Genomic DNA, 27,346 nt, shown 5'->3' with positions numbered 1-27,346 from the left:
TCAAAATTGGATACATCGACGCACAGCGTTGATACAAACAACCTTAGATGGCGCAGCCCAAAAATGGTTTTCAGTATTGCCTATAGAAATAAAATCAAATTGGAAAAGATTTACACAAGAATTTTCAAAAATGTTTGACTCCGAGAGAAATAAACAACAACAAAGAGTTTTATGTAATGAAATTCGCAGATTACCAAATGAAACCATCAAACAACTAGCAGTACGTATCGAAACACTAGTTCGAAAAGCATATTCATTAAATACGCACGACTATAAAAACACAAAAATGACAGAAATCTTAATGATGACCTTAACACCTCAATTAAGGAAAATAGCAATAAAAAAGAGAGCATCCCATCCCTCCTGAATTCGAGAGCCCGATCTAGGTTTTCGAAAACTAGTAGACAAACTAGAACAAGCAGAAATCACAATGAAACTTGAGGAAACAGAAAATCTGAAGTTACAATATGTTAATCGAATTGAAACAAATACCACAAATATCAACAATATACAGAAATCAGATACAGACCTCGTTGAAAAAATCACTGAAATACTCAATATTTATGAAAAACACCCAAACTTCAAAGGCAAACCATCATTCAAAAAATGGTGTTATTATTGCCGACGATACGGACATAGTATTTCTGAATGTAGACAAAAACAACAGGACAATCAAAACAAACCTCAAAAATATAAAGAACCAAATAAATCATTCTTTCAATACATGAAGAAAGATCAAAATCTACCAAACAAAAATGTATACAGCAACAACAGTTCAGGAAAACCACTTCCGAACAATACCAATTACACGTGAAATCAATCACCATATAACTCAAGTTATAGAGGAAGATCACCAGAACGAAGAAATACACAAAATTCTTCACAAAATCATTATAATCGACCAAATAGTCGAAATAACTGCTCCAGATCAAATTCAAATACAACACAATTTGTTTCTAGATCTAATTCCCAATCAAGGAATAAATACTATCCAAACAATCAATCACGAAACTCATCATATAATAGAAATAGAAGCTATTCAAATAATCGCAATAGAATTTATTCAAACAACCGTAATCAGAATTACCCGAACAATCGATCAAGGAATAACTCATATAACAGATCAAATTATCACAGATCAAACGATAATTATCAAAACCAATCACAAAACAATTCACAAAATCGACATTCAAGTTATAATAATCGTTATAGAAATTATTCCCAATCACCTCACAGAAATAATAACCATTATAATAATTCTAACAATCGCCACAGAAGTAGTACACCTAAACATCAAAGACATATTAATCAAGTACAATCAAATCCAGAAACAACATCAGACCCCCCAGGTATTGATGACACAGCAAATAACGAACTACAACTAAATCAAATAAACTGTGGATCATCAGATTCAGAAAGTGATACAGAAAACACTATCTCCATAAATATGATAGCAGTCGAAAATGACTACGAACCTATTATATATGAACAACCTTTTTCATCACATATATATGAAAGTCAATTAGAACTCCTTCACAATTATTATATTGAACCCATCCATACCACACAAACGGCACAAGAAACTAACGAAATCAACACTGTAAATAAATCCAATGAAAATGACAAAACAAAATGCTTGAATACAAATCACATCTATCAAAATATACAAAAAGAACAACCCAAAGAAAAAATTTGGACAATACCATTTCTTTTAGAAAGTCCAAGAAACAAAGAATTTCAACCACCAGATCTTGAAATTGATTTTTTAATTGATTCAGGAGCAGAATCAAACATAATAAACATTCCCACATGGAATGAGATAAAAACATTACACCAAAAACTAACACCCCTTGCAACCTCCAGTAAACTAGCAACAGCACAAGGATCAACATTGGTAAACTATGGAAAAGTTCAATTATTTCTTCTCCCCACAAGAACAATAGAGCAAAATAAAATTTTAAATAAACCATTTAAACAAATATTTCATATCACTGATATTAAACACAATATCATTGGAATACCATTTATCTCTAAATATATACCAACAATCAACATCTTGAATAGTAAAATACTAATCAAAGATAAGTACACAAAAACAAAAGACACATCCCTAACATTTTTTCTAAGATTAAATAAACAACCACTATTCTTTTCAAAATTTTATCCAATATATAACCAACAAAGAAAACACCTGAAACCACTATCAGGAAACATATATAATTTTTCAATAAAACAAGTTCACCAATATGATAAAAATCAAAATAAACAACAACTCTATATGTCAGACTTTGAATTCAAACCTATCCATAAGTTTTTCAAAATCACAATTTCATCCATAAAATATTTGAAAAATTCGAATTCAGATATTATTTCGTTACATGTATACAACAATACAACAATACACCGTATCAAGTAATATTACCTTTAGGACTTTTAGGATATTGCGAAACCAACGCTACGATATTACCAATGCATGAAAAAGCATACCGCGTAAATAATATACTCCAAATATTAGATATTTGTCAATCTACAATTCTTAATGAAGAATTCTCCATAAATAATATAATAAGTAATGAAAAAAGAAATACAGATTATTTCACAAAAACCCCATATTTCAAACCTACATTCAACATAAATAACTATACAGAGGATCATCAGAAATTTTTAACAATGTTTAACTTCCAACATTCACAAATAACACAAGACGAATTTGATAAGTTAGCCAAACAGCTAATAAAATATTCATCAGTTTATGCAACATCCAAATTTGATGTTGGCAAAATCAGTTCATCGCTACATCTCCCGTTAAAACCTGACGAAGTTTTCAAAAAACAAAGAGCAAGTAAAGTACCAATTCATTTACACGATAAAGTGAACAGATTACTCGATATTTTAGAACAATACAAAATTATCTCACCGGTAAACAAAGAAGAACAACCAAAAACTAACATATTTATCAACCCGGTTATCATCCTAGCAAAAGGAGAATCATTAAAAATAGTTCTAGACGCTAGATATCTTAATTCACTAATAGACGAATCAAAATGCAATTGGCCTATTGAACCAATACAAGTTATTTTAACAAAAATCAACGGAAAATACTTTACAACCGCAGATATGAATAGTGCATACAATCAAATGCCACTAGATGAACAATCGCGACGCTTAACACAATTTGTTATTGGAAATCAACAATATGAATTCAACCGCCTATTCTATGGAATATCCATAGGACCAGCAGCATTTTCAGCTTTTATGAGTAAAATTTTTAGACCACTAATACTCAAGAAAAACGCAATCAACTATTTAGACGAAGTTTTTATGCAATCACAGACAAAAGAAGAAATGTTTAAAGTTTTAGAACACTATCACAAAATACTTCAGAACGAAAATCTGAAGGCCGCTCCCGATAAATCACACTTCTTTTTAACACGAGGTAAATTCTTAGGACATAATATAGAAAGAAAAACAATCACTCCATTAAAATCACGCATTGATGCTATTCAGAAGCTTCAACCACCAACAAACAAAAAGAAAATCCAAGAATTCCTTGGAATATTAAATTTTTTAAGCAAATACGTCTATAAAATGCAATTATACTTAAGACCATTCTATAATATACTCAGACAACAAAATAATTTTGAATGGAATACAGAACATCAAACACGATTTGAAGAAAATAAAAAACTCCTAACTGAACAAATTTCGAATACAATTCCAGACCCAAATCAACCATTCTATGCAATGTGCGATGCTTCAAATTTTGGCATAGGCGCAGCGTTATTACAATCACACAATGGTACAAACAAAATGAACCTTATATCAGCAAATTCTCGATTATTCACTCAAGCAGAGCTAAGACTCTCAACCCTAATGACAGAATGTACAGCCATAATCTATACACTTACAGAATATGAATTTCTGATACTTGGATCAAAACATCCAACAGTTCTATTCACAGATCACAAACCAATCATTTTTCTTTTTACACAAAAATCCAATCCAAATCACCGAGTTTACAGATTTCAATTAGTTCTAATGAAATTTGCAAACTTACATATAGTTTGGACAGCAGGAAAGAATCTTGCATTACCAGACGCATTAAGTTGAAATACACCACCTGAATTACTTACACGTAAAACTACAGTTGAAATACCCAAAAATATAAAATTTTACCTTGCAGAAAACGAAACATCACCCCGACTAGAATGCAAATATGCAGTAAAAACTGACGTTGAACAATCACAGATAAATAATCTACAACACTTCCCACTTTATTTAGATTGCCAAAATAACCATAACGAAGTTGATCTACTTGGAACATCAACTTTCAAACCAATTCCATATTCACAATGGATAAAAAATAACACCCAACAAAAAAGAGTAAAACAACACTCGCATAAAAAAGACCTTTTTCTGTTATTGAAAAAGAAAATCTAACTGATGAAATAAATTTATCAGGACCACAAACAAACGATTCAAAATACACAATAAATCAAGTTTTTGACCTCCATGACCCACTTGACACAATTCCTTTATCTAAATTAGAAATTGAAAACATTTTTCTCCTTCCAACAGAAAAAATTACAATTAAAACCTTGAAACAATATCAAAATCTTGACCCAGTAATTAGACAACTAAAATCATGGCACAAATATAAAACTAAACCCGTAAAAGCAGATACCACAATTTTAGGAAATAAAACACTCCTCCGATATTTTCGAAAATTCAACAATACAATAATTAATGAAAACACAAACGTTCTAGAATACCAATTAAATGAATCGACAGTTTCCTGTCTCCCTTTAAGTATGATTCTCATAGCTTTTAACATTTCACATACACAAAACATTAAAGGACACTCTGGATCAGAGAAAACATATTCAAGGTTCATACAAAACTTTTATTTCCCAAATGCACCAATTTGGATAAAAGTACTATGCAATGATTGTATAGTATGTCAGCTAAATAAACTTATCCAAATCAAAAACAAATAGCACAAAAACAAGATTTTAAAGGACAAAGTTTGTACTGTAACCACCGTATTTCATTTGATACAAAAGGACCAAAAGGAAACTCCTACATTATGGTAATTGTTGACGCATTTACACATTATGTAGCACTTAACCCAGTACCACATTGTAACGCTTATTACGCTTACACAACACTTTATGAACACTGGATAGCCAAAATCGGACTACCAGAAATTTTAGTTACAGACAACGGCACAGAATTCATAAATAATGAAATCATCACATTATGTCATTTATATAACATCAAACACAAACCACAGACATCTCATGCACCTTGGACAAACGGCTTAGTCGAAGGTATGAACCGTTCACTACAAGAATATCTTAGATGTATCATCAATGGAAATGATACAAGATACACCGAATGGTCAGCAGATGTAAAACTATTTCCCTTGGCATATAATTCACAAATCACGACAACTCTAGGAATGTCACCATATGAAATGGTTTTCAATCAAAAGCCACGCAAACCAATTATGTTTACAGCAAACTCTCATAAAAATGCACAAAGCCATTGTCAACCGAATAAAGACTCAATTTGTTATAACCTACCTTTACACACACATGATGAAGATCAATTTCATCACCCACAAATTCTTAAATTAGCCTCCGGTACACACACCGAATGGATTTTAAACAGAGATAAAAAACACAATGAAATTTACCAAAAAGTAACAAAAAATTTGTTGCAAAGGCAAAACATTAATGAACAAATAAATTCACGCTTTACACCAGCCTCCGATTTTAAAATTGGAACATTTGTTTTAATACCCAATTTTAACACTCAAAAAGGAATTTCTAAAAAATTACAACCCCTTCGTAAAGGACCATACCAAATAATTGCCAAACCCACTGATGTCACATATAAAATCACCGACTCAGAACAAAAAGAAATTGTTCAACATCGAAACAATCTATTACTTATTACCCAAAAGAATACGCACTACGCGAACTAACTCAATTATATTCTTTCACAGGTTTAAAAGTTATTCAAAATAACCCACATACAGAAAATGAAACAAAAGACCAACATGACATTCATCCCGAAAACCAAAATAAAAAATCAACTACAATAAAACACAATACAAAAAAGCTAGAAAAAAATATCCCCCAAAAAGAAAGAAAAGATAGAAAAATGACAGAAAAAATTATACCCCAAGAACAAATCGACAAATCAGAACATAGAGAGTCATCCCGACTTAGAAATCAACCACGCAAAAACTATAAAACATTCATCCCACAACCTAAAATATTAAAGAAAGTTGAATTTCAAAAACAGTTTTAATTTTACATTTAATAATCTTTGCACCTCTGAAATATTTTGAACTTTCATTTTTCAAAATAACATGCTGACAGACACGAAAAAATTCTAGTTCAAAATTAGCCAATAGGATTCATCCAATCCGTCACCTTCTATAACTCTAACACAAACCAACTAGACGAAAGATATTAAACTCCCGGCATATCTATAACTATAACATTGCGACCTCCAGGTCAAAAATAAGCAAACCATTCCAACTTGACAACTAAAATAAATATCACCATAATATCATAACCCTCCCTTATCTAATAACCCAAAGATCAACAATATCAAAATCAAAATACAGTTGAAAAAAATAGACAAATTATACATCCTCGACGAAACAGAAATTTTCAAACCCCCCGAGTGCATTTTGATATACCCCAATCCCCATCACAAAGTACTCCAGAAAACCCCATTGGTATATTACCAGAAACCCCTACGCTTCTTTCACAAAGTAGCACCTCAAGCCTTACCCTCGGATTACTTAGGTTCAACACCAACATCTGAACAAATACGTGAAAATCCCTTTAACCCCCCAAACCAAACATCACGACTACCATATTGGAAAACACAATCATTCACACAAGGTGAACCAAATTTAATCAATGATCCAATAGATATTTCTACGGATACAACAACATCCTCATCACTACCAGAAACATTATCACTACCATCAACACCATCAATAAGCCAGATTTCACCAACGCCTTTTAACTTAAATTTCTCAAATAACCTCGACGCTAGATATCGAGAACAATCATCAACAAATATTCCTTTAACCCTAGACTGGAAAACATTCACAGCACCTCTACCATTATTTGAACAACACCCAGAAAGTAACCGACTCCACAACTGGGCACTCAATAGACTACAATATAGACAAGACATCCACGAAGACATTCGTAATCATAACATCCAAATACTCCAACAAAATAGTCTACAATTGAAATTTGAAATCACGGTTAAACTAAACATTGCTCAACATCCCTACCCATTAAACCCACCAAATATAACAGCTCAATCACTACCACCACCATTTATAACAACTGAAGTAATATACAAATACGACAGATATACCAAAAAGACAATTGGTTCCATCACATTTTATAACCCATACTCAAGATTATCATACACATGTATATTCTAAAAATATTAATTTTTCTCCAACTTCTTTTTCTAGTAATCTCCAACCAGAACATAAATCCTTCCCCCGCACAGGACCCCAAGATTTATTAGTAACACATTACGATCGTGAAGAAAATGAACAAAAAACACTACACAAATATGCAATAAATCAAGTATCACAATGCGAAACAGAACCACAAGCTATAGAAACTACAAATATAATAGCGACACTTTATTCAAAAGCCCGAGCAACAACAGTTATAGGATATAAATTCACAGCAACATTTTCTGAAAAGAAAGTACATTGTTCACAAGTCTCAAATGGAAATAAAAACCGACTTGACCACGAATCATTCTACCAGAGTAATATCGAACGACTTTTACATCTCAATCCCGAAGATTGCAAAAACGAGTTACTCAGACTAAAAATCACAAGAAATAAAAACACAGATAGAAAGTTAGTATATTTCCAAGTTTTTGCAGATTCTGTACATCAAGCAGAACTTGAAAGATATCAAGGACATATAAAACTAGATGAAAAATACCCATACAACGGCGCACACGGAAGATTAACTTATGACATACACGATAAACACTGGATACCACATATTGGTATAAATAACCCATCAAACTGCAAAGAAGACACAAAAAATAAAGGATATCAAGAAATAATGTTTTTCGATTGGAAAATACAACTCGAAAAAATACAACTCACACGCGATTTATCTGACAACACAATGATCTATCAAGGAATTAGATTACCTTGTTAAAACGATCAAGGCTATTGTGACCCTACAACACGAACACAAGCAACAATTGTTTGGTTCCCCGAAGACACATGTACAACATTTCAAGTAGCAAAAATACACGCTCGAATGATAAAATTTCACGAAAAATATTTTATACAATCAATTCCATATGAACAAGTAAATCCATCACGAAAACAAAGTTCTAATTTTAGAAACATACACAATATAGAAAATAAATTGACACGTTTTCAAATATATCAAGAAACAGAACTTGCATGTAAATACAGAAACCCACTTCACAAAACACAATACTCCGAAAAATTAGTTGAATACGAAAAAAGATTCGACATGACCACTGGAAAAATAAAAATCGACCCATACGCCACAAGTCATTCTATAAACGAAGGAACGTCATATATACCAGTTAATTTTCAAAAAAGTAAAGGTCAACCTGGTGGACATCTAAAGCCGCATGACACTAGAAGCACACGTTTACAAGAACTATCACTAATGAATAGTACATATTTCGGTAATATCCACTATGATATTCACTTAGATATGAAATTAGACTACACAATTAGCCGAATTTTTCAAGAAATGTCACTCTCTGAATTAGAAACACTTCACCAACTGTGCGAATTAGAAAGAACACAAATCTTACAATCACTAGCACTAGCAGTACTAAAATTACCCTACGCAGGATATTTACTATCAGGAAATAGATCAAATTTTTTAGACTACGAAGAAAACAATTTATGGTTTTATACCTGTACCAAAAAAATATCACCACTATATGTTTTTGAAGATAAACGATGCTATAAAAGAATCCCTATCTTTTATAAGAATAAAGTACATTTCGTTGACACACTTTCAAGACGAACCTATTTCTGGGATACCGCAGTTCCATGTGGATCAGAAAATAGCCACAATGTAGTACAACTGAACCCTGATGAAGATAAATATTACCTTCTTACCCCACACCCCACATTAATGCAATCACTCAAAAAATTTTCACCAGAAAGCATTAGAGCTATTGCTCGAAACCCAAATATCGACTTACAATCAATTGGAATATATTCAAAATCCGATATCCAACATCACATTAGAACACAACAATTCCAAGAATTATTAACACAAATGGACATTATAAAAAGACAATCAATTGACCAAAACTTACGCAAACTTGTCGAAACCGCAGGATTTGCAGATATTTATACACAAGATTATAGCGGATATTTTAAAGACATTAAAGACTATATATATCTAAACGGTGAAAAATACCGACCACAAGATATCTCACCTATAAATATTTTTAGCTTTGTTACACTAAAAAATAAAATTCTTGATTTTCTAGGATGGCCCTATTACATCTTAGAAAAGTTGACTATTCTATACGCAATGTTTAACTTTATAGGATTTCTTTTTTCACTTTTAAAAGGAATCTATAACACATCATGTGCTATACACACACAAGTCAATAGACAAGCAAGTGTAGCACGCATACTATTTGCAGGATTCTTTGGAAGTTTTTCATCATCAATAAACAAAATTCTTTTAGACGCACAAATAAAAGAATACAACACAAAAATAGCAACAAGACAGAACACATACGACGAAGAACATAACAATGTAGAAATAACGCCTACAGCACCACAGTTACCACCCCTACCACATAACCATCCATTATCCTTAGTCCCACGAAATTTTCGAAATTTAGCAATAACACATAATCCAAATTTCAGACCCACTATATCGCAAAGTCCCATTCAACATACAATGACACATCATTCACAAGATGAAAATACATATGAACAAAACAAATTATAGAACAACCCCATACCACCGCTTTTCAGTCTCAAAATAATAATTTTTTTAGCCCACGATGAGCCGACAACTTGGATCCCTACACCGCTCAAATTCCCACCCAACCAACCTCAACACTCCAATTACAATAATTCCACTTTTTGCTTTCCCGCCACCCGATTTCCCAACCAGTAATATAACATCAGGCATGAATTCAGACACTAATTCACATATTTCAGTTTTATACTCCATTTCACAACTCAATAACCCTAATATTGAAACCCCTGATGAATTTGCAGACTCTGAACCATCTCTATCCAATAATTTTCAAACCAACTCCTCAATTTTTTCAACACCCCCTTTTCAACCAATCCCACCAAATAACCCACTCCCATCCATTTCTACACCCTCTTACGCTTCCCAAGTCACCCCAACCTACTCTTCATTTCATTCAGACCGATCATCCAATTCTCCAGATACTCCCCAAATCTCCCAAGAACTAGATAATTTTATCACCCTACAACAACAACCCTTCCACCTTGACACCCCCACTTTAAATCAGATTTCATCCACAATAGAATCATCAAACCCACCTACCCCTACACTCTCTTCAGCTTATACCGCATCATTAGCACCATCATCCACGCCCACCGAATCATCAAATAGCACTAATAGAGTTTAACGCACTTTCAAAAGAAAATTCCCAAATCATCCATTTCCAACAAAACCAGGAACAGCCCGTGAATATATTAATCATCCAAATCACACTAACACGAAAGATTTTTTAACAATCACCCTACCTTCATTTCCACAGTATACTTTAAACACCCCTCATGACACTAACGACACACGTAGCTTTGTAGACGAACATGTTTTAATGCCTACACTCCATTGGACATCATATTATCATTTTACTAATCCCCTTTGCCTACCATTATCTAATACTCACATCGATATAGAAAGAAATCAAGATATGCTATACCGACTCACCACACCACTAACACATAGACAATTTACTTATATAGGATATAAAAAGTCACTAAAAACATACACTACACCCCGAGCTACCGAATATACGCTAGAATATTACGATCATAACATCATCCGAGCTAACCAAGACCAATTTTCAGATGATGATCGCTTCGCTAACCCACAAATCACAGAAAAATTCTTCATCAAAACACCATATGTATTTACACTCCATATATTTGATCGCAAATTCGACTACGTCATTTCTGAAGCACTAACCGACATGCAAACTTACGAAAGTCTTAAAGAAAGATTTCAATTATTTTCACTAACCTTTAATTTCCTTGCACCACATGAACGCGATTTGCACTGCTCACACGACATTATGTTACGCACTAAACAAACCCACACATATACATACTATCGCTTCATACAAAATCATTTTGACCTGCACACTCCATCAAGACAACCACACCACCGTTTTCAGTTGATTAACTCTAAATACACTTCACCATTTTTTCTTAACTTCACATATTGCATCAAAGATACTAACCTTCACGGTATTCTTCGCAATTATGATCCCATAACCCAAATGTATATTTTTTGTCCCATCACGAAGACCCTTAACGCAGAAGAATCCAGACCCTTCCTTATCCCACATGAATTTATTCAACCTATAGAAATCCCAATATTAGAATTCATCCACAACACAAAATACAATCACAAATTATATAATCTCATCCAAAACACACCTTATGAGTTTGCAGTTGGCACTGAAGAACTAACTACTATTAAAGCACTTCAATTGCTTTGGCCACTGCTTCAAACTAAAAACATCATTCGCATACTAGCAAAATTACTAACAAATTCCGACATAATACACGACATCTTCCCCCACGGTTTTTCCCCGACGACTAACAGGTAAGTATAATTTATACATATTCTTCACTAATTCAAATTAAAAACTAACCATTCTTTATCCATGTCTCATTTAGATTTTTAGTCTTCATCCCACGATCATCTGCAAAAAACACAAAAGAAAAATAAAAAATAGAAAACTTCTTCAAATTCTTCAAAACTCTATTAATATTTTGCACTAGATAAATTCAATAAAATTCATACCAATGTAGTAAATTAATTTAAAAATTGTTTCCCCACAAGCAGTAAATTTAGTAATGATGAAAATTTGTAACTTAATTTTTCCCCAAAACTAGCAGTAACATTGAAATTCTATGTAGTAAAATTGATAAGACGAAAATGCAGTACTAACCTTTTGATATTTTCATTCACTCGCACAAGAATTATATCCAAACTCGCACAGCTCGCCCACGAAGAATTGTTTAAATAATGAATTTCAGTTTCAAGTTTTCACACTCAACAACTCTAACACACGATAACAAGTTTCAAACTTTCCTTTAACCCTGTTGGAAAGGAATTATTTACTAAACAAAACTAACCAACGCAGCTTACTAAACACCACAACACATAGAATAACAGCATGACTAAGAAAAGGAAACCAACGGTACCCAAACCGGATTAACCCAGTTTACAACTGGATAATTTATTCTTTTGAAGACTATTATAAAGTCTAAGAAAGAAATAATAAAACACAAAAAAGTCGAAAGACAAACCCATACCAAAAACAATTTGATTTTTGAAAAAAGGACACAACCAACGAAACATAAGAAAAACCACCACAAACCCGACATAAAACGTTATCACATAACAGGACCTCTCACAGAAACCGCACGAAATCATACTCCCACTCCTGGCCTAACCAACCAGAGAGAACGTCCTGAGCATGCTCTATAGCCGGCCTAACCCACCGCGCTACATCCACGCTTTGTGACCACACTTTTATTTTTAATAAGAGGTACTCAAGGGTGAGTAACTCTTCAAAATAACCAAACTAAAACAAAAAGCTTTTGTGAAAACAAATAACCAAAATCATAATTAAAACACTGAACTAATAAAAATTTTATAAAATGTAAATTATACCTTGCAGTATATAGATCAGCATACAACACCAAAGACGAACATCCAAAGACAAAATGACCCCACTACACTCGAAAAAGAATGGCCAACCACAATCAATATGCCGTCCACAATCACAACTCAAAGGATTTAGAGTACGACTTGACTTCACAGAAAAGGACTTCATTGAACTAGACCAATGACCACCTCGATGTTCAAGTATACGTACAGATCCGAGTAACCAGGCATCCCCTCCACGCTCAATCTCCACGCCATTCCCAGACAAGGTCAAACACAAAAGAAGTTCTCTACTTGAAACAGAAAAACCTGTCATAGCCAACCATTCTGAAATCAGATTTGAGTTTGTTGAGAAAACCCAGTCGTTGTCATAAGAAGACACAACGATTGAACCTGGAACTTCTCTAACAAGAGAACCCAGAAGAAATATGATGTTCGCCAAATACCAACGTCCATCATCCATCCTTTGAATTGCAGAAAGACAATTCTAAAAAACTCTGTAAAACCCGGATGGGTGTAACCTGATCTAAACTACATTTTATGAACAACTCTGAATAAAAACGAGTGAACAGAATAGTGGAGTCACCTGCATTCGAATTTTAATTGGTTTTGCTAGTAACTCTGATCAACTTTTTCTCCTACTTCATTCATAAATTTTCAATAAATTTCGAAAAAAAAGAACATCTTTTCTAATTTCCATTTTTTTAAATAGGCCAATGAGTTCACAAAAAAACGGAACCTTTCGATATCATTGAAAGCTCCTACTGGTTTTTCTGAGGGAAATTACAATTTTTCAAAAGTTGCTACGTTTTTTAGCTAGGATAGAGTATGCTAGCATATCCGCATCAAGTCTTTTTCAAATAATTTTTTTTTGTATGATCAACTGAGAACAACTTCGCTTTTTTCTTAGGTAGATAGGTTTCTACTGAGCAAAATCACAAAGTTTGAAATGATTGAAATGTTTTTTTTTGGAAACCTACTTTTCGCTTATTCATGGCCAAACAACAATTACAGTCATTGACATAAATGTTATTCAAAAATATGGCTTCTGAACGGATAGGCAGATGTAAACATGTTTTTTTTTTCCAATACAGATCCAATAGGGTCGTACATTTAGTGAAATTAGATTCAAGTCTATTTCATATAACCCTTTTCTTTTGTAGATTTTTCCATATTCTTTACGAGCATAGAACTTTGACGACTCTTTTGTCCAGGCATTCCTTACCTTTAAGTCTTCGTTTACAAAGAATATAAAAAAGTTTTAATCAGGAAGACCTTCGAGTTAGCGAGTTCTCTTCGTAACAAAGTTTTTGACTGAAGGTTTCTTATAATCATTGTATAGACTTTTCCTACTTTTCCTATACTCTCAAAAATGGGCGAAAGCGGTGCGTGATCCATTTCCGTACTGAGAGATTTAGAAACTCACGTATCATTTGATTTTATTTTTGCTCTGCTTTAAAAAAGTTTCATTTCCGTGCTCAATTTTTTAGTGACCCGATTATTCGAATATTTTATCGCCTAATGTAGTTCTTGAGATGTTTAGCTTCGGATAGGGTATTCAACGTTATCGCAACTTTTGCGTCAGCAAGTGTAGTTTTAGTTTCTTTCAAGATATCACCTTTGGCATTTAAAAGTGCTTCCTGTTGCGTTGAAAAAAAACTGATTTCCTTTCTGTTGGTTTTCAGAATATTTGCGATAGTTTCTCACATTGATTTCTTGTCTTGCAATTCTTGCAAGAAATTGTTTTTTTTGTCCTTCTCGCAAAAAACTCAATACTACGCATGGTCGTTTTGTTTCGTTCTTTGCTACAAAAGTTGTAAGAGTCTAGTTGATCGATCTGAGCACGGGTGACTGCCTACACAATTGAGTATCAAAAGAAATGATGGCAACCATTATTGAAGTTAAAGGTTGATTTCTCAAACCTGGTTCCTTAATATATGAAATTTATAGCTTTAAATTATCCACGTATCTGAAACTATGCATTCAGATTTTCACAACAATTAGGCCTAGAGATATGCCAAGCTAATGAACAAAATTGACATGCCAAGCGTAACCGTGCGCAGCTAAATTTGAAAATTCTGTTAGATCAATGTACAACATCGTGGCGTCACATTAAAATAATTAATATCAAAAATGTGTGCATGTGCTTCCTCATTTTAAGTTTCAACTGACATCTAATTTACTTATTTCAGATGACTTTTTTCTGGACATAACAGAAACATTTGTTGTTCTGAAAACCAACGTCACATTGCCATAGTTGATAACTGAATGAATAACTCAGTTCCAAAAAAAAGTTCATCCTGTCTAGTTTCGGAAAAAAATTGAAATGTAAGCTTCTGTTAATCTAAAAGAAAGCAGCGCATTACCTTTGTTCTTTGTCCACTTTGTTCATCTGCTGCTCTTTGTTTATCTGCTGCTCCATTTCCGAGAGAAGCTTTTCAACATCTGTGTAAAGTGGAGGTGCATTTTCCACCTTTTTATGCAGTGCCCCCAACTCCTTCTGGAAAGCCTTTTCCTCCTCGTGATCACTAGTATCTCTACATGAGTCTAGAATGAGGTAGTCGAGTTTATCCTTATAATTAAACTTCTCCTGTAAGGAAGTTATGTATTTCTCAGCCAGCTCTGCATCGTTTTGTTTGCCAAGTTGTTCTCGTGACTTAATGCTCGCTGAATCCATGCGTAGCCGAGTAAAAACAATAACTGCTCTAGACCAAAACTCCGCACCAAACATGCCTTCAAAAATTTTGATCAATCCTATAAGGCTTCCATCCAAGCAAGGCTCTTGTCCACTAATAGCTATGACAAACAAATTGACATAGTCGTATTTGGTTCTAAGTTCGGTCACGAGATCCGAAATGCACGCGAGGTCTCTTTCTGGGTCCTTATAGCCCTCCGTGTCAATCAAAGTTATATGAGTGTTCTTGTCGTTTCCATTCAAGGACACACTTCTGAAAGTTGTACTTCCCGAGGTTTGCACGGACGCCGAGATGTGGAAGAGATCAGAATCATGAGCTTCGCCTGCAATCACGTTACACAGACTACTCTTGCCTGCTCCTGTCTTCCCCACAACCAGCACTTTCTTGAATGTGTTTCCGTCTAGGTCTTCAGCGAGACTTTCATTCTGAGGTCCACTTGACATTTTGCTGCTCCTTGTGCAATTTCTGACAAATTAAAAAAATTTTGAATATCAATTTGATTTTGAAGCTCTGTTTTGACCATGAACAAATCACAATTCAAGGCAGCGAAAAAACTGATAAAAGTTTCATTACTTCAGCAATTGTCAGTTTTTATCTTCTTTACTTAATTCAAATGAAATTTGACAAAACCTTATTTTTACAACTTTCCTGAGTGTATATTTCAACAGGCAAAAGTAATTTTCCTAACATACGTGAAAGTTTGAACTTTAAGATAATTTTTGATGTTTCAAATTATTGTCCTCAAGAAAATTATTTTTTTTCCGAAATTTTATTTCAACAGTTGTATTTAAACCCAACATGCCTCGTCGATAAAAGAATCAAAAAGTTTTTGGCAGATTAGATTTATTAACATCTCGCTCTAGATGTTACACAGAACTCCTTTGTTAACACCATTTAATTGAATTTGTTTGCAATTTTCGAGAGTTGTAACGTTTTTTGCTGAAACATAACCCTAAGTGAGTTGAATCTAAAAGTCAAGAAAAAACAAGACTTGAAGTTTTATGTGTTGAAACCTTTAAACAGAAAGTTTGAACTTGAAACCAGAAAATGTTTTTTTTTTTTTCAAATTTGATTACGATTTGATACGCATTTAATAAAAGTGAAAACAAAGCGATAATAATGGTTTTTAGTGGTCTAAACTGTTGTAAATATAATGAACTCCCATGTTACTTTCAGACAACAAAATTGGACTAAAACGGATTTGAATCCATTTTTTCTCGCCAAAAAAAATCCATTAAGTTTCATTTGGAGTCCATTATAATGCATTTTATAATATGTAGGAAATCACTTTAAAATTGATTTTTTTCTACTTTATTTTTGTTTCGCGCGTCGTGCAAAGTTTTGCAAGAATTTCTGCCTTTATCAAATGGGTTATGCGGAAACTTTGCAAAGCGAGTGTACGGCCTAATCTATTTCTAAACCTAAACTAAAATTGCCAAAAGATTCCGCTAAGCTCACCCCCGTAACCTTTGCCTATTAGCTCCCCTTCAATCCCCCTAACGTTTGCCATCTGAAAAACCCCGAAACAATGCGCCCCCCCCCCACCCAACTGAACCCAGCCAAACCCCCCCCCCCCCCCCCCCACCGGAAGCACCATCACCACCACCGCCCTCATTTGAACACCCCCCCCCCCTGCTCCCATACAAGCCACCAGCTCAACGCTTGTCACCAACCCCCGCCCTCTTAAACCCCCACTCCAACTCCCCCCACTCGAACCCCTCGAACCTCTCACACAAAGTTTCAAAAAATTTAACAAAATTGTTGAAAGGATCAAATTTCAGTTTTTGACTAAAAAAGTAAAAAAAAAACAAATAGACAGAAAAAAAAAATTGAACAGCAAGTTACCAACTTAAGCAACTTTAGTTTGAAACGTAGAAAAGACTTTAGGTGCAATGAAATTCGCATCTCAGTGAAGTGGGAAAAAATCGTTTCAAATTTAGTTTCATTGTCAGCGTCCACAAAAATGAAAAAAGATCTAATATAATGTATGAAAAAAGGACTTTGTTGCCTCGAAAAATAGTTATTTTATAATCTATTTTTAATTGATTATAATCGATTTGTTTTCACTTTTGTGGACTCTGACAAAAGAAACTCAATTATAATCTATTTTCATTCATGGAACTACAATGCGGGTTCGCTTCTCACTGTTATAAAACTTTGCACGAATAACAAATCCCGCTCCCTTGAAAAATTTGGTTGATTCTTTCTTTCTAACAAGAAATGTTTTAGCATCAATTTTAACTAATCATTTAGAAGAGACCTAAAAATTTGAAATAGTTATATAATTGGTTTTACTTGATACAAAATAGTAGTGAAAGCAATCGATTTTAATCAAATCTAGTTCAATTCAAATCTAATTTTGGCACGTTTTATTGTTTTATACTTTCTTTTAATTTATACTAAATTCCAGCAACAATGAAATTGCTTTAAGTCAGCATAAATCAATCTGATTCAATCTTTTAATCGTCTTTTTAAATAAAATAAAAGCAAAATACTTTCAAAATTTCACGATTATATGTTCGTATCAGAGCGAAGCCTTGAATGTCCGAACTGCCTTTTAAGATCTATGGAGCAGCAATATGATAAAAAAAAGCTAAATAAGAAGTTGAGATTTGTCTGCAGAAAAAAACACTAACTCGAGCAAAACTGTTTCGTTACTTCCGTTCCGAATGTCGCAGCATATATAAAATTGGGACTACATTTACAATGTTTGCTTTCCCCTTAAGTTTTTCTGTTGATATTTGTCTAAATAACTAATTTCTCTGCATCATAAAAATTTTTTGAACTGCATAATTATTTGCATGTACAAAAAAGTGCCGAGAACATTGATCATGGAATTAACATTTGAAGATTTTTTTGATAGTTTTTTCGTCACCACGAGAACTTATAAAAACAGAAAGTTTAGAAGGTTTTTTCTTAAATTCAAATGTTTGAGGTAAAAAATTTCTCTTCAAGATACTTCAGCTTTCTGTAGCCCTGATGGAGATTTTTCTTCAATAGAAAATTTGCTTAAGTTTCAAAACTCAAGCAGTTATCGAAAATAAACCAATTTGTTGAGATTTTATTAGATTTTACCATGTTGAGTAAAAAAAAACGATTATTCAAATGTTTTCTTTATCAATTCATCCAAAAAAAATCTCTATGTCCAACAATTTTTTTTTGGGAAACCTTGTTATACATGGATTTGCTCCTGATTACCAAAAAAGAGTAATTTTTCCCTTATGCCAAAATTGTTTTTTTTAACACAAAAAATCTTGTTCATCGGCTCTTCCTATTCGTTTTCAGTTTCCCTGGTTTATGCAACTAAAAGTATCAGAAATCACTGTTTGATTAACCTGTCTGAGTAGTTGGTTTTTAAGCATGCTTTGGAAATGCGATCTCATAAAATGTTCTTTTTCTCTTCTTTTTTGATTTTGTTGTATAGTTTTTTAGGTGTCTAATCTGATTGATGGATGTTTCGTCTTTTGCTTTTGTGTTTTCCTTCTACGTTTTTTATGTTTAGTTCTTAATTTGGTCGTTGTGGTCTCTCTTTTGATTTTTTGAATACTTTAACATTAATTTTAGTAAATTGAAGAAACATAATTTTTTTTCTAGTTCATAAATTGTTCCTTCTCAACTATGGATTGTTAAATTAGTTTTTTCTTAGATTTTTAACTTAACTCACTTGGTAGTTTCGAACAGAACAGGATAGATCGATACAACAAAACTTCTCTTTGGATTAAGTTCAGTTCTAGCTCAGCGATCTTATTTAATCTTAACGAAAATTGGATTTTTCGGTCTCGTAAGCTTGAAGAATACTTATCTTCATCGGTCGATAGATTAAATTAACGCATATTTCATTGCAAAACTTTAACTGAAGAAAACAAACACTAGAAAGATCCAAAAAAGCCTTGATGATAAGTTATTTTCCTTCTGAAATATTTTTCAGGTTGCTAGGTTATGGGTTAGATTTTTTGAGAGTTCTTGCAAATTATGCTTTTGAAAAGAATAAAACTTTTGCAAACAAATTGATTCTGTTAAGAAGAATAATTGAAATTTTAATACGGAAAATTAACAAAAAAATAAGAAAGTTTCGTTCAGTCAAAATTTCTGAAAAAGATATTTGGACTATGATTCAAGTGAAAACAGCACTTATAACAAGTTAACTCAAAATAAGCAAATATATAGTGTAATAGCTTAGATACTTTACGTTTGCAAAAACTTGGGTAGAGATGTCGATTTCGAAGGGGAAAATTTTTAAACTGTTTTCCGAAAAGGTAAAATTTATAAGGAAAAATGACAAGAACATCAGATTTTTTTGAAAAAATTGATTCGTAACGACAATAAACAAAATTTTGTTTTTTTTTCAGTATCATAACAACACCATTTTCAAATCTGATAATTCAGAGAAACAAACGTTTCTTTAAACTGTTTGAACGGATACAATGAGACCTAGATTTTCAATTCTAATAGTTAAATTGTTACTTCAAAGTAGTTCTGGTTCTGAACTTTTTTTCTTGAGACCTATTGGTCGCACTATATGAGATTGATCCTAATTACAATTTTGTAGAGTAAATTCCGATCAAGAACACCGTCTGTTCTTTACTTCAATAATGATCCTACTATTACTGACTCATATTTTTTAGTCTCGATAGATCCTATAAAAAACTGGTTGAACTAATAATAATTGGGGTCAAATTGATTTATTTTTTGTTCCGAAATTTTTCCGGCTGTGAACTGTCCAGTTTTTCTCATTTCTTTGGTCTGAATAGGTTTTTCAAAAGACTGGTTAATCGATGAGCGTTTGAGATCTAACTTCATATAAGTTTTCTGAAAGTGGTCTAGCTGCAAACAATCTGTTTTTACAAAACTTTTTATAAGATTTATCAAAGACCATACAGTCTAGTTCAAAGATAATCCTATCTTAGTTGAAGATAAAAAACGGGAAGCAATCATTAAAAAACCCAAACGTTCACAAAAGAAAGAAAATATTTCTGCATGAACTTCCAATTTAGGCGGCAATAATATGGTTCCAATATCAGAAAAAAGATTGAAAAGATTGAAAAGACATTGAAAAGGCAGAAATGTGAAAAAATTGACACACATGTTCTGAGATTGTACAATTTCTCAAAAAAAACAATTGGTTCTTCACAAACTAAGATATAACACGACAGAATGCGTGTGGAAATTGCGAATTAAAACTGTGGTAACAGAAAACAAATTTCTTCGGAAAAAACAACATTAAGACAAAACTATCTTTCAGGGGGTTGTGTAAAAAACTATTACTAAATTTTGAGAAGAATATTTTTTTTCTTGATGGAGAAAAACATACAAGCTATCATTGTTTTGAATGATTGTTTTAATTGAATGGATTTATTTGATGTTCCAAGTTTTGGGTCAGATCGACCAAAACTGAACGTGTGTATTTTATGGAGAGATTTAACAAAAAAATGCCATAGATAGGTTTAGAAAAGATGCAAAAATTGGGTAGAACAAACAAGAAGTCCTGACTGCTTTGACTGCACTTTAATTCTCTGAGTCATTTTTGTTCCAAACAAAAGAAATGCAAAGTCAGGTACCAGCCGAACATGCAATATATGTGTCTGGCAAATCAGTATCATGATCATAAAAAATTCAGTTCAGCTAAGTAGTTTCAGCCTAGCCATACGAGTTTAGAAAAAAATAAAATTTTCTTCCCTAAAACTATCTAAAATTGATCAAATTATCGAAAAAATATCAAAATTTTGCCGCGTAATCAATTGGAGATTAAAAAAAGAAATGAACTTGAAACGAAGCAATCATTTTGTTAAAGTTATTTTTTTTGTAAGTTGGTTTGAAAATCTTAGTTATTCTGCAGACAACAATCTCACCAAACAAATAATTCTTCTAACTTCGAAAGTTTTAGCAATTCGCTTTAATCTTCAATCCCGTAAGCATGATATGAAAAGTTTCGCTTAAAACTGAAACAAACTGCCCTGAATCTACTGCCTTTTAAGGTCTATGGACCAGTATACCTCAAAAAAACAAATGTAAAAAAAGTTTTGTATGTATATTCGAGATTTGTTGTTAAAATCATCACCCCACGCCAAATAAAGTACAAAGTAACATATATTGTTCCTAGTACCAAATCAATCATGGCAAACCAGCTTCCGTCAACAAATTTAGAACAATTTTTAGGACGTATTAATTTTCCAATTACGCGGTGAGTGAGCGAAGTAAATCACTCGTTAAATGTCCCAAAGTGGCCGAAACGGCAAACTTTAAACCCTCAAACATAATGAAAAACAATCACAGGTAAAACATTTTTTCAAACATAAGCTCAGAACATCAATACCTTTTGAATGATAATAAAATCCAGTCAGAAACGGCTAGTTGAAGATTCGAAGTTTATCTGAAGAAAAAAACCCAACCGACACAATTATTCCACTACGTTCATTACAAAAGTCACAGCACTATTATAAGATTACTGTATCATACAAATTATTCAAAAGAAAAATGGTTTGATGTTTTTTGCGGTATTATCAGAAAATGACACACATTTTCTCAGATTGAACAAATTGCAAAAAAAACACTTGGTTTTCACACATTTTGATATAACACGTGTCATTGCGCATGACTTCACACGTGTTATATCTCAGTTTTTTTGGAACAACACATTTTTAAGACAAAATTAATTTTCAGGTGGTGTAAGAAAACTAAAACTAATTTTTGAGCTTAACAATTTATTCTGGATAAAAAAAACAAACTATAAGTATTTCGATTGATTCTTTTACTGGAATTGATTTAAGTATTGTTCCAAAATTTGGACTCGAACGACCAGGAAAAAAAATTGTACTGATTGGAGAGATTTTACAAAAAAATTGTTCTCTAAGAAGCTTTAAAAAAGATGAAAAAAAATTGAGTCAAATAAACAAGAAGACCTGACTGTTTTGACTGCACTTCATTTCTCTGAGTCTATTTTGATCCAAATGAGAGAAGTTCAAAATCAGCTACCAGCTGAACTTACCTTATATCTAATGTGTCTGGCAAATCAGTATTGCGATCATAAAAGACTCATTTCAATTAATTACTTTCAGCTCGAGCCATAAGCGTTCAGAAAAAGGAAATTTTTCTTTTCGAAATTTGTCGAAAATTGATCAAACTATCGAAAAGATATCAAACTAATGCTGGGTATTCAATTGAATGTTAAAAAACTGAATTGAATTTGAAACTGAGCAAACATTATTCTAAAACTTATTTCGCAATTCATTATGAAAATTTATGTTTGTCTGCAGACATTAACCTTAACAAATTGAAATAAAAAGCAGCAAAAAACATTTTGTAGGTTTTCCCACGGCAAAGTCAAATTTTGTTTTGTAACAGAGTTATGGAAGCCTTCGACGTAGCGCGATTCCATTTGGAAAGATTAATAATGGTTGTATGCCTTGCTGTATGAAAATTTTCAGGCTTAAACAGCCTTAATTATCCCAAGAGAAACATATTTGCAGCTTGCAAACCAAAGTTAACATGAGAAAACATGATTGCCGGTAAAAATCAGTTATCAAAATTTGTCTCTGGAAACCGAAACAAAAAGGCATTGTTTATCTCAAACGTTCCCAGACGTGAATTGGAATTGAAAATAAAACTACTAAATCAAAGCACCGTGTTTTTTTGGATTGTAGAATATTTCACGTGGTATACTGACGTTGTTTGAAGAATATATGTAATAAGAGCAATCAGCAGCAGGAATTTAAGGATTTTTTTGAAATTCTTATAAATTTGAACGTAAGTACGAAAATCAGAAAGGTGATTTTGTAGGACAAAATGAGCAAAATATTTACACGAAAAAAATCTAAAGTAGATCAAATTATCAAAAAGATATCAATTTTTTGCCGGGTATTCACTTGGAGATTAAAAAATGAGTTGAACTTGAAACCAAGCGATCATTGTTTTAAAGTTCTTTTGTAATTTAGTTTTTCTGCAGACAACAATCTCGACAAAAAATTATTCTACTAACTTCGAAAGTTTTAACAATTCGCCTCAATCTTCAATCCCGTAAGCATGATATTAAAAGTTTCGCTTAAAAATAAAACAAACTGCTCGTTTTAAGGCAAGCCCTGAATCTACTGCCTTTTAAGATCTATGGACCAGTAAACATGGAAAAAATAAATGAAAAAAAAAATTGAGATTTTCTGTTAAAATCATGACCCCACACGCCAAATAAAGTACAAAGTAACAGATATTGTTCCTAGTAACAAATAAATTATGGCAAACCAGCTTCCGTCAACAAACCTAGATTAATTTTCAAGACGTATTAAATTTCCGCTTCCGCTTACGCGTTAATTGTCCCAAAGTGGCCAAAATGGCTATCTTTAAACCCCCAAACATAACACAAAACAACCACAGGTAAAATATTTTTCAAACTTAAGCTCATGACATCAATAACTTTTGAATGATAATAAAAACCAGTCAGAAACGGCTAGTTGAAGATTCGAAGTTTGTCTGAAGAAAAAAAACGCACCCGAGCACAATTATTCCATTACTTTCATTACAAAAGTCACAACACTATTATACAATTCCTGTATCATACAAATTATTCAAAAGAAAAAAGGTTTGATGTTTTTTGCGGAATTGTCAGAAATTGACACACATTTTCTCAGGTTGAACAAATTGCAAAAAAACACTTGGTTTTCACACATTTTGATATAACACGTGTGAATGCGCATGAATTCACACGAGTTATATCTCAGATTTTTTGGAACAACACATTTTTAAGACAAAATTAATTTTCAGGTGGTGTAAAAAAACTCAAACTAATTTTTGAGCTGAACAATTTATTCTGGATGGAAAAAACAAAAACTATAAATATTTCGATTGATTCATTCATTGGGATTGATTTAATTGTTGTTCCAATTTTAGAACTCGAACGACCAGGAAAAAACATTGTACTAATTGGAGAGATTTTACAAAAAAAAATGTTCTACAGTTAGCTTTAAAAAAGATGAAAAAAAGCTGATTCGAACAAACAAGAAGACTTGATTGTTTTGACTGCACTTCAATTCTCTGAGTCTATTTTGATTCAAATGAAAGAAGTCCAAATTCAGGTAGGAGCTGAACTTACCATATAACTAATGTGTCTGGCAAATCAGTTTTGCGATCATGAAAACCTCATTTCAATTAAGTACTTTCAGCTCGAGCCATAAGCGTTCAAAAAAAGGAAATTTTTCTTGTCGAAATCTGTCAAAAATTGATCAAACTATCGAAAAGATTTCAAACTAATACTGGGTATTCAATTGAATATTAAAAAACTGAATTGAATTTGAAACTGAGCAAACATTATTCTTAAACCTATTTCGCAATTTAGTATGAAAACCTATGTTTGTCTGCAGACACTAACCTTAACAAACTGAAATAAAAAACAGCAAAAAAACATTTTGTAGGTTTTCCCACGGCAAAGTCAAAATTTGTTTTGTAACAGAATTATCGAGGTCTTTAATGTAGCGCGATTCCATTTGGAAAGATTAATAATGGTTGTACGCATTGCTGTATGAAAACTGTCAAGCTTAAACAGCCTTAATTATCCGATGAGAAACATATTTGCATCTTGCAAACCAAAGTTAGCATGAGAAAACATGATCGCCGGTAAAATCAGTGATCAAAACTTGTCTCTGAAAAACGAAACAAAAAGGCATTGCTTATCTCAAACGTTCCCATACGTGAATTGGAATTTAAAAAAAAACTACCAAATCAAAGCACCGTGGTTTTTTTTTTGGATTGTAGAATATTTCACGTGGTAGATTTACGCATTTTGAAGAATATATTTATTAAGAGCAATCAGCAGCAGGAAATGAGTTGAACTTGAAACCAAGCGATCACCAAACAATCTCACCAAACAATCTCACCAAAATATAATTCTACCAACTTCGAAAGTTTTAACAATTCGCCTCAATCTTCAATCCCTAAGCATGATATGAAAAGCTTAGCTTAAAAATAAAACAAACTGCTCGTTTTAAGGCAAGCCCTGAATCTACTGCCTTTTAAGATCTAAGGACCAGTGAACATTGGAAAAAAATGTTAAAAAAATTTGTATCTAAATTCGAGATTTTCTGTTAAAATCATCACCCCTTACGCCAAATAAAGCACAAAATGATAGATATTGCTCCTAGTAACAAATCAATTATGGCAAACCAGCTTCCGTCAACAAATTTAGAACAATTTCTAAGACGTATTAAATTTCTGCTTACGCGGTAGGTGAGCGAAATATATCACGCATTAATTGTCCCAAAATGGCCATATTTGCAGCTTGCAAAGCAAAGTTAACATTAGAAAACATGATCTCCGGTAAAATCAGTTATCAAAATTTGTCTCTGAAAAACGAAACAAAAAGGCATTGCATATCTCAAACGTTCCCAGACATGATTTAGAATTGGAAAAAAAACTACTAAATCAACGCACCGTGATTTTATTTGGATTGTAGAATATTTCACTTGTTAGACTTACGTATTTTGAAGAATTTATGTAATAAGAGCAATCAGAAGCAGGAATATAAGGATTTTTTGGAATTTCTTGTAAATTTGAACGTAAGTACGAAAATCAGAAAGATGATTTTTCAGGATAAAATGGCAAAATATTTTCAAGAAAAACTTGAATTGATCTTTTAACTGTATAGATTTTTTCAATGATGAGTGAACATAAAATTAACGCACACAAAGTAGTCCAAGTTTCGGACCAGATGACTAATGTAATAATTAGTCATAATATCAAATCAACGCAAGCAAAGTAGTCCAAGTTTCGGGCCAGATGAACAATGTAATAATTAGTCATAAAATCAAATCAACGAAAGCAAAGTAATGCAAGTTTCAGGCCAGATGAGAAATGTAAAAATTTATTATAAAGTCAACGCACGCAAAGTAGTCCAAGTTTCTGGCCAGATGAACAATGTAATAATTAGTCATAAAATCAAATCAACGAAAGCAAAGTAATGCAAGTTTCAGGCCAGATGAGAAATGTAAAAATTTATTATAAAGTCAACGCACGCAAAGTAGTCCAAGTTTCTGGCCAGATGCAGAAAGTATTAAGTGATGGTATTGAATTGAAAAAAAAGTCATCTTACCAAGTTTAGTTTTTGTTTCTAGCTCGGCAAGTGCTTAAGTACTTTCGTATCTGAACAAGTTTGGCATAAATAGTTTATCAGCTGCGAAGTTGAAGTTTTTCATATGTTGTGACACCAATGCTGTGAGGTTGAAGCTTTTCTAACCAACTGACAGAAAATATAAAAACATAGGGAACAGATTTTTTTTGCGTTAACAAAGACAGTTAATTAAATTTGATCTTGATAAAATTGTAATTGATAACATCGATTCATTTTGAGAAATTTTGATAAACTTCGATCTTTACAAAATATTTAACAGTCCCAAAATTTACAGTCGTCATGAATTTCTATGATGGCTCTGCTGCTCAATTAGAAAGTTTGAGCTTTTTCCAAATATTTTATCAAGTAATTTGGTAGATTTTTGAAAATCTTATAAGTTATTCAAAAAATAAGCCACACTTTTTTATCCGATACATATGAAAATGTATCTGGCAACTCGCCCAAAAGATGATAAGAATCCGATCACTTCAGGATGTAATTTGACACTTTTCACCTGGATCGCCATTACATAGCACGAGTGATGATTTTCAACGGAAGCAAAAAAAAGATCAAGCAAGAAAAATGAT

General features: G+C 32.7%; 1 protein-coding gene across 1 annotated transcript in view; it reads right to left on the bottom strand.

The window, feature by feature from the left end:
* The window catches only part of LOC134856667 (uncharacterized), an 86,282-nt gene extending 59,540 nt beyond the window's left edge, over positions 1-26,742 (bottom strand). The window contains exons 1-2 of the mRNA XM_063872939.1: positions 26,129-26,742; positions 15,341-16,135 (exon numbers count right to left, since the gene is read on the bottom strand). Coding sequence (XP_063729009.1) covers positions 15,341-16,113 — 773 coding nt within the window. The 5' untranslated portion in view covers positions 16,114-16,135; positions 26,129-26,742. The remainder of the gene's footprint in view (positions 1-15,340; positions 16,136-26,128) is intronic.
* Positions 26,743-27,346: the final 604 nt, after the last annotated feature.

The sequence above is a fragment of the Symsagittifera roscoffensis genome, unplaced genomic scaffold, assembly GCF_963678635.1.
Source record: "Symsagittifera roscoffensis unplaced genomic scaffold, txSymRosc1.1 SCAFFOLD_154, whole genome shotgun sequence".
Taxonomy (NCBI): domain Eukaryota; kingdom Metazoa; phylum Xenacoelomorpha; order Acoela; family Convolutidae; genus Symsagittifera; species Symsagittifera roscoffensis.
This window is presented reverse-complemented; position numbering and strand designations above follow the sequence as displayed.